This window comes from Alosa sapidissima, chromosome 20, assembly GCF_018492685.1.
Source record: "Alosa sapidissima isolate fAloSap1 chromosome 20, fAloSap1.pri, whole genome shotgun sequence".
Lineage (NCBI taxonomy): Eukaryota > Metazoa > Chordata > Actinopteri > Clupeiformes > Clupeidae > Alosa > Alosa sapidissima.
The window spans coordinates 15,616,025-15,626,024 of NC_055976.1; the positions used below are offsets into that span (position 1 = coordinate 15,616,025).

General features: G+C 46.3%; 1 protein-coding gene across 4 annotated transcripts in view; it reads left to right on the plus strand.

Annotated features, from left to right (window-relative positions):
* rnf130 (ring finger protein 130) overlaps positions 1-10,000 on the plus strand; it is a 50,871-nt gene that overhangs the window by 5,213 nt on the left and 35,658 nt on the right. For all 4 annotated transcript variants that reach the window (XM_042074124.1, XM_042074126.1, XM_042074125.1 and 1 more), the window contains exon 3: positions 9,956-10,000. This exon is cut by the window's right edge and continues 150 nt beyond it. In XM_042074124.1, coding sequence (XP_041930058.1) covers positions 9,956-10,000 — 45 coding nt within the window. The remainder of the gene's footprint in view (positions 1-9,955) is intronic.

A 10,000-nucleotide genomic window follows, 5' to 3' on the forward strand; every position in this document is an offset into this window, starting at 1 on the left:
CCCCCCCCCCCCCCCCCCCCATTCCCTCTCCTCAATCTCCATTCACCTTTCCAATGTCTCCTCGCCAGCTGCCATTCCCACCAGGGCCTTGGCACCAGCCCCTCGCCCCCGCCAATGACCAATGGGAAGCCAGCATGCTGGAGACCACCACCCAATTGGATATCAGCAGAGATCAAAGGTGACAAAAATGAAAGCAGGAAGTAAGACTCTAACTAGCAGTGGCGGTGACGTGCCCGAGTGACGTTGCCCGAGTGACGTTGCCTGTGCGGGTTTCCCACCGCGTTCTTTCGCAGGTGTAGCAGTGGGCTCTGGACTGGGCTCAAACGGCAGTAAATGGACCTGGCGCGGCATGGGGACGAGATAATTAGCCTCTCGCCACGTACTGGGCCGGACCGATGACTGGTCTGACTCATCCCAAGTAGCCTGTGCTGTGATCTCCAGGGTCAACCACCAGAGCACTGCCAAGAGGCAGATTCAAGATGGTAATAATAACTCTAATAATAACTCCACCAAGTGAGCGAGGAGAACTTCACTTGCTTAGTGCCGTCTCTTGTGTATGCCGGCGATGGTGTAATTGCCCTAATGCACTGCTGAGCCAGCACACCCCCAGGCTCAGTGGAGGCATAAGGAGGAAAATGCAAAAAAGAAAAGAAAAAACAGAAAGAAAAATATAGCTGCAAGCAGCAATGAGGGGGCCAAGCAGTGAAATCAGCAGGCCAGATTTGCCATGTAATTCAATGCCGTTGCATCAGACATATAGCCTTAAGCAGTCACAGCAAGTTCCATGCCATACAACCCAAGATTGGCTGAGTTACAAGGTCAAGTTTCACATCAAAACATAACTGATTTTGTGGGGCTGAACCAGGGCTGAGTGTCGCCGCCCCCTCCCCCAGCCAGCCCACCGCCGCAACCGCCTCTGCCCATCCCACCCCGTCCCACCCTTGCACGCACACATTAGAATGAACTAGATGGAACTTGCTGTCATCAGTTTCACATCAAAAATAAAAGATTGACTGAGATATGATCACACTTGCTGTGATTTAAACATAGAGGTCAAGAATTGACGTCATAGGGTGTGTTGAACTCGGCTTGGCCCAAGGATTCCAATGATACCTCATTTTGCCATTCGGGTCAACAGGTCAAAAGTTACGTCCGTGAACACAAGTCCAACTTTGGCCTGTTGGTGGCGCTAGAGCGCTTGAGGTGCCGGCATGAAACTTGGTGAAATGAATTATTGGACTGTCCCCAATTAGTGTGCAAAATTGTATAACTTTTTACCAGACGGTTCTATGGGCTGCCATTGACTTCCATTGCAAAATAATGCGCTTCAGCAACTACTGGCCAAAATGCATTTTTGTCAATTACGGAGCCCCCTAGAGGTCAAATGTCACCAAATTTCTCGAGCGTCCTCCCGATGTGGTCTGAGGTACATGTACTAAGTTTGGTTTTGATACATGAAAGTGTTGCTGAGATATGAAATCACTTCCTGTTTGGCGGCTTCGCCGCAAATTTTGATTGGCTGGTACAGGTCAAAGCTTCTGTCAATTGTTCCAGAAAGCAATGCACTCATCAGGCATGGTCTGAAGATGGTCTCTGCCAATTTTGGTGAGGAACAGATGAAATTTGTGACCTGCCAAAACTTTTTTGTGTTTTTGATTTAATCCAATATGGCGGCCGAATCAATTACGATGACATCACAAGTTGGCTTGCTGCTACAGGCCAAAAGGCATGTTTCTTAATTACAGCGCCCCCTAGAGGTCAAAGGTCACCAGATTTCTTGAGCGTCCCCCTGATTGGGTCCTGAGTCCATGGAATAAGTTTGGTTATGATAGATCAATGGGTTGCTGAGATATGAGCTCACTTCCTGTTTGGCGGCTTCGCCGCAAATTTCGATTGGCTGTTACGCGCGAACGGTTTTAGTTCCGAAGACAAAAAGCAATGCATTAATGAGGCATGGTCTGTAGATGATATCTATGAAGTTTGGTGTCGATCGGACAAAATGTGTGACCTCTGATACGTTTTAAGTGATTTTGATGAAATTCAAAATGGCGGAAAATCCATCATGGCGGAAAATGACGTCATAGGGTGCGTTGAACTCGGCTTTGTCCAAGGATTCCAACGGTACCCTCATTTTTCAAAATCGGATCAACAGGTCAAAAGTTACGTGCGTGAACGCACGTCCAACTTTGGCCTGTTGGTGGCGCTAGAGCGATCGGGGTGCGGACTTGAAACTTGGTGAAATTAATCATGGGGCATTGCCTAATTAGTGTGCCAAATTTCACAACTTTTCACCAGACGGTTCTATGGGCTGCCATAGACTTCAATGGCAGAGGAAAGATGTGTAATAATAATAGGAAAAGCTAGAAACACAATGGGTGCCTTCGCAGCTTCGCTGCTTGGCCCCCAATAAGAAAACTAACAAACACAATGGTTGCCTCGCAGCTTCGCTGCTTGGCCCCCAAAAAACGACCAGAGTTCACACTGTCTTGCGTGGTGCTTTGCTGATGGGAGGTTACAGCAACTCGCATCCCAGGCTTGGAGACGTGTGAGATCACGCACTGTTTCCTCTGTGGGTACTGTAGAGGCTACGTAACTCTGTCAAGGAATGCATATTTGTGAATAAAGGTCCGTGTTCCCGATAAAAGGTGTTAGATGCAGTACTCTGTGTCTCTTGATCTCTCTCTGTCTCTATCTCGGGACTCCCTGCCAACTCTCCCCCAGAATGATGGATGTAACCAGGCTGTCGATAGCACCTTGCGTGGGGGAGGAGAGGATTTTTACCTCCCTCTGCTACATTAAGGGTGCAATGCACCGTTAAATCAACCCAGGACCCTACACAGGGCTGTGGAAGAAGTGTAGAAGAGAAGTGGGAGAGAAAGAAAGAAGGATGAAGAGAGACAAAGGGAGAGAGACGAAAGGAGAGAGGGAAGAAAAACTGACAGGCGGCTGCCCATGTCGGTAATAATGTCATGTGTCTGCAAGTGATGTGGAGCGGAAATGTGAGCTCTGTAGTAGTAATGTAGGAATATTGATTTAAGTAGCTCTGCCATCATGGCTGATGCCTGTGTAGAGAGGGCAAGGAGAACATTACTGACGCACACACACACACACACAGAGAGAGAGAGAGAGACAGACAGACACACACACACTGAATTAACACAATCTCACAGCAGTGGGTTTTGCATAGATCTGTGAATGCCACAACCTCATACTCAAAAGAAAATCACAAGGGATGGTTGAGTCATATTAGAGCCTGGCCTTCCGTTGACCTTGCCGCATTTTGAAGGCTAGGTGGTAGCGGAGCGGTGCACACAGACTCCACCTCAGCAGGGGTAGCCGGGGGTCCTGTACCTGGCCAGACATGCATGACTCACTCCCTGCTGCTTATGCAACTCTTAATCACACAGTGCTCTCCCCCTCATCTCCTCGCCTCGCTAAACCTGCTCTGAACAAACACTGCTACTGGAGTCTGCAAGAGAGAGGGAGGGTGGGAAAGAAAGTGATAGATAGATAGATAGATAGATAGAGAAAGGGATGATGATTGTGTGAAGCGGAGAAGGAGAAGGAAGGAGAGGAAGTCATCAGCTGTTGCACCAATTTAGAATGTTTTATTTATTTTCGGTGGAAAAGGTTTCTGCTTCAGAATATGTGAAGTAGACTATGTCATGCAGACTAATGATATATAGAGTATATGGTCATTGATAGATAATTGATTTGTGTCACAGATTCATTGGTCAGTTATGCATCAGAGTCCCACTCTTTTGAGTCACATTGTCATTTTAAGATGGCTTCCCTATCAGCCTGCACTCTGAAACATGAATTCCAAGCATGATGGGGGCATCCAACATCCAGGAATTCCAACCATTATGGGGGCAGCCGTGGCCTACAGCACTTCGGACCTGTAACCGGAGGGTTGCCGGTTCGAACCCCAACCAGTAGGCTCGGCTGAAGTGCCCTTGAGCAAGGCACCTAACCCCTCACTGCTCCCCGAGCGCCGCTGTTGATGCAGGCAGCTCACTGCGCCGGGATTAGTGTGTGCTTCACCTCACTGTGTGTACACCGTGTGCTGTGTGTGTTTCACTAATTCACGGATTGGGATAAAAGCAGAGACCAAATTTCCCTCACGGGATCAAAAGAGTATATATACTTATCCTTGAAAATACATGAAAATATAAGTACAGTTCTACAAGGTCAGCAGCTGAGCAAAGAATCAAAACTTTTCTGATAATGACCGACGGACAAGACATTATCCCTTATTTAAATGTTATCAGACCCTGTGGTCATGGTTCGAATTACGGGGGGTATTGGCGGGGACCGACCCCCCTAGATGAGACTTGGACCCTCCCAAAAGGGATGAAAATAATAGTTTGGGGGGGTACTGAAAAAATAATAAAATGTAATGTTATCCAATATTGCATGTAATTAAATGCAGCATTGCCATAACATACCAACAATTCAGGATATAATCTAATGAAATGCGATTTTCAAACCCTCACCCCCATTGGACTGTACCATTTCTCTGGTACCTTCAGACTGTGTTGTTTGCTATTACTGACGAATTAAAACAAATGCACAGTGTAGGCTGCAAAAGCCTGATATGCGTATGGGTTAACAAGCAGTGGCCAACTGGCCATACATTTGTCTAATATTTCACTGCCTTTGTAACATACAGTAGTGATAGCCAACCTTAGAAAAATATTGAGTAGCAAGATCCCTATGGTTTAACCGTAGGTCTCCCTTCCACTCAGCAGCCACGACCATCGCTGCTGCTTAGCTTAAAAATCAGGCCTACAATCACACGCCATAGAAGGAGTTCCATAGATATACTGACACGGGAGAGGTTTAATGAGGCGATTTATTTATCATTTTGTGCAATTTCATTCTTAATGTCTAAATAAATGAGGGAATTTGCACTAATATTCAGGGAATTTCGCATGTAGATTAGTTGGTTCTCAACCTTTTTTAAGCAAATGCCCATACATCCATAATTGCAATGTTACCATTGCAGTTAGTTTGAAACGCTACGTGAACATATAATAATCAATTGGACCTGAAATGTCTTTCCTCATTGCCATTATTAGAGATCAGCCTTTCTTAAAAGCGTATTGCTGCACAAACGTTTTGTGATGTAACACCAGGCGCACAATGCACTAGGCTACATTATATGAAATGCCTTACGCTAAATAACGTGAAGATATTTGTTTTCCAGCCGTGAAGTCATTTATTTTTATTTGCTTTATGTTTGGTAGGCTTAGGCTATCCAAGAAAAACAAATCAAATGAACCAAAGGCTGGCCTTGTATTAGGCTAGGTGAACTTGGCTATTAAACGGGAGACTTTCTGTGGCCCATCTGTAAACAACTCTGGGTCTTAAATTTAAGCTGTATGTTTGCCATTTTCCATCCTATTGGTCTGTATGCATTTCCATGTTTGCATTGCACTATTTTTTGACTGTGGCGCACAATTTTACGCACGGTGCGCACCTTGAAACAGTGTTTACCCAAATTCAACCCTTCCCATAATGTGTAAGGTATATTGTGCTTGCTAGCATGATTAGTTTCTTTTAATTTGTTGGCCAGCCAGCCACGGTCATATGACCTACCGGTATATTTCGAAGGAAAATTGACTGTGAAATCATGCGTGTAAGCCTATGTAAAATGGAGAGTGACGTCACCAATCGAAATAGCTGTACCCCCCGAAGCTCACGGTATAATTCGAACACTGCCTGTGGTATTCATTAAGAATTCACAAACAACATATTTGTTGTGCCTGTGAACTTTCAAGCAGCTCTTTCATGTGTGTCAAAGACGATAGATGTTCAAACTCCACCACCCCCATCGCTGAACAAAAGATAGCACAGCTGAAACAGTTGAATCCGCCCACGTCTGGCATCATGGTGATGCTATCTCTTCCACAGGTGCCTGTCAGGCTCCCTCACCAAAGTCGATGCCTTTGTGTGAGATGTGAGATGTGAGATGTGATGGGGGTGGGGGGTGGGTGCAGGTGGGGGCCCTCCTACAGGCTGTGGTTTACCGGTTTCCCACTCCGTAACATTAGCACCCTTTGTGAATCTTCTTTTTTGTTTTGCTTCTTCTGCTATTTCTTTGTCTTTATCTTTATCTTTTTCCCGTCTTCTTCCTGCTGTACTTGTTTTGTTTTTTCCTCACAGCTGTAGTGTGGTGGCTTTGATCACCACCTCACAGGAGGCGTGTTGGTGTCTGTATGTGCTGCCTGTTGGAGCGCACATCACCTTGCATCAAGTTTTCTGTGGATTCTGCCACCTCGGTTTCTCTTGTACACCCACCCACACACACATAAACACACACATACACACACACACACATACACACACACACACAGGCATGTACACACAGGCGAGTTACTGCTGAGCTGTTTCCCGTCTATGTGGGTGTAGGTATCACAGTAAGAATTGCAGTCTCACCGTGCGAGTGTTTTATTTTAGTGTGGGTGACTACACACACGAGGGCCACAAGAAGAACAGAGGTGGGTGGGGTTTCAACATCTCATGGTGTTTGCCTGCGCATCTTCAAAATCACACTGGGCTACGTTGGTCTTAATGCCCAGCTGCACCTACTGGGTGTTTGGCTGGCGAGTTGAACAAACGACCGCATCCAAGCTTGCCCTAAATTGGTTCCCTGTTCGATGGAAATTAAAACACCACCCTTTGTGACACCACCCTTTGTGACACCACTCCCTGTGCCATGCTGTTCCAGCCCATCAGATGAGTAGATGAGTATTGACGTGGCACCAGCAAGAGCTCGTAAGAGAACAGCACGGCCCTCCAGCACTTTCTGTTTTCCCAAATTAGAGGCCCACTCAGTACTGACCTGCCTTGGTTCTACATTAGAGTCTGTGTTATGTTTACGTTTTGAGTGAAGGTTGTCTGCTGAATATAAACAAAGTTCCCGGTATTGACAGCCTTTCTAGTTGATCTTAATGCTCTATTTGACACATGTGATATAAGGTCCAAAATTTCTCAGAAGTCCCCCCGTTTTGAATTTGTGGGACATGTTTTGCTAAGCTTTTACTATGTTATCAACATAAAAAAAAAGCAATTTGAGGTTATGTCAGCTTATGTCCGTGACTCTGCAAAGACATTGTCCAGAGACAGGCTGCAGTCACTTTGATGTGACAAGAAGCTCCTTGAAGTAACAGTAAATTGATCCTGCTGACACCAGTGAGACAGGAGGAATGTAATCCACGTCAATTTCCTTAGAAGAGAGCTTATTACCATTCAATATTTATGTGGAATCCATCCGGACTGTTTCTCTCTTTGCCTCTCTTACTTTCTCCTTCTCGCATACACACCTTCTGTCTAGCTCCTGCTGACAGATTTGGAATCGACGTGCAGAATTAAATCGTGGAGAAAAAAAACGTTGTAAACCATATCTCATTTGTCTACTTCTGTGCAATGCAGGTGTTTTTTTTGCTGTACTCTCCCCTCTCATCAAAGAACAGAGGGGTGAAAAAAGAGAATATAATTATGATATTGAATTTAATCTGGGCCAGAATCCAGGAGAGCTCAGCTACAGTACTTTGCCTTTGAGGCTGGTTCTGACCTCCAGGTATAAAAAGACACATTGCCTGCCTGTGTCTGTTTGTGTGTGCATTTGCGTGTGTGTGTGCGTGCTTGTTTGTGTGTGCATTTGCGTGTGTGTGCATGAGTGTGTGTGTGTATGCATGTGCATGTATAAGAGAGAGTGTGTCAGAGACCAGGTTGTGGTTTTTGGCCCCCACACAGATGGTCATTAAAGTCAAAGCAAAGGTGTGTTTCATAGAGGAGTCATCATTATGCACTAAATCATGTATTCATGGATTCTGAAGTAAAGCCTTTGAGGTTGAAGATACACGCACACACACACTCTCTCTCTCTCTCTCTCTCTCTCTCTCTCTCTCTCTCTCTCTCTCTCTCTCTCTCTCTCTCTCTTACACTTACACACACGCACGCACACACGCACGCAGTCTCATTCAAACAGACACACTGGGGGGTACATAAGCAAGCACACATGTTATCAAAGTCACACAACGTTCATCCAAAACAGACACACATAGTTATGGTGGCTTCTTTAGATACGCTTTAGTTACACCTTTAAAAGGTCAAGGAATCATAACGTTTCGCTGAATAAGTGAAGTAACACATGCAAAAAGACACAGATGTGCATGCTTACTATCCTTACACAGCAGTTTGCAGTCTGCAGTTCAAGTTGGAGAAAACAATGGATAAACTATTCAGACATACAGACAGTACATCTCAGTGACTATGCACTAATCATTGCCATTATATAGTGACACATTGACTGGTCCCCAGTAACATGCATCTCTCAAAGGCCACACACACCCAATCAAAGGCCCCCTCAAGAGCCCCCCAGTCCAAGAGGCGGAGAGGCTGCCGAGCGGCACTTCATTGTGTCATGTTAAAGAGGCCGACCGCCCTCGCTGGACAGGAAGCTATCTCTGGTCCATTATCAGGGGGGTGGTGGGGGGAACATGTGTTGGCCTGGTCCTCCCCGACAGAGCTGTAGCTCTTAGCGGTCAGCAGTTAAGGAGACCCAACCTCTGGAGCCATACATCAAGCACCTAATGATTTAGAGTGTGTGTGTGTGTGTGTGTGTGTGTGTGGTGGCGGCGGCCAATGTTGACCACATAAACATGCTTGGGTTTGTATGTATCTTTGGTCTCTCAGTGACCATATGTAGACACACACACACAAAATACACAAACACGCACTAAGCTGTAGGAATGGATAGCATCTGGTCCCAGTGTGAATTCTCTAGACTTTTGCTGCAGAATGTGTCTGTGTTGATTTTAGAAGGTGTCCCTTGAAGGTTAGCTCTGACATGGGCACGATGCCACCATGCACCAGGGAAACACACACACACACACACACACACACACTAAGCTTCTCCAATTTACTCCACAACAACCACTTCTTTGCTACATCAAGCTGCCAAAACACATGAATGTTCTGTTTCTGGTTTTGATCAGCTCCAGAAAGTATGCATATGCGTGTGTGAACAAGTGTGAGAGTCTGTGCGTGTGCATGTATGTGTGTGCTAACTGGCTACGTGCATGTGGCCAAATGGCTTTGTGAGTCGGGGTGTTGTCTTTTAATATGTCTTGAGGGAAGCTGCTGAAACAAGCAAAAATTCCTCTCTCCTCTCCTGTCTTCTCCTCTCCTCTCGTCTCTTCCCCTCTCCTCTCTTCTCACTTTCCCTCTGTATGCTCGGCCCTTCTCCCCTTTTAAAGACAATCAATTACGGTGACCTTGCCCCCCCCCCCCCCCCCCCCCCCCCCCGGATGCTGATGGTTCCCCTGAGCAGCACAGGGGCCAGGGCTCTCATTGCTCTCCGCTCTCCACCACACAGCTGCCCAGCCTCCCCATCCATCTCGTTAAGTAGTAGACCATCAGTTTGCATAGCCCGCTCTTACCTGGAGTGACTTGATCATTTCCCTGGTAATGGATGGAACAAGGCTGGTGGCCGGGGGTGGGGGGTTTGAGTATGTGTGCAGAGAGCTTGTCTTGTCTAGAACACTCAAGCACACAGTGACACCAGGAAAAGAAAGCAACAGGAATGCTCCCCTCCTCCCCCTCCTTTTCTCCTCTCTGCTGCTCTCTTGTCATTCTCTTATTCATTTGCTTGTGCTCTGGCTTCCTTCCCGACGAGCAGCGTTTGTCAATCAGCTGCGTGCGTGTGCAACCCACAGGCACTGAAGGCACCAGTGCTGCCTCTCTCTCTGGGGAATTTTTTTTTAGAAGTCACATTTATAATCAACCATGGCATGTATGAAATGTGTTTTACTTGTTCTGCGAAAGTGCTGTTATAAAACAAACATCACATTGGGATCACTCACATTTTCTCTTTCTTTTTTCCCTGTGTGTGTGTTTGTGTGTGTGTCTGTGTGTGTGTCTGTTTGTGTGTCTGTTTGATGCGCAGTGGTGGACCTACAGGGATGCTGTCAGAACACGCGCTTCGTGGTGC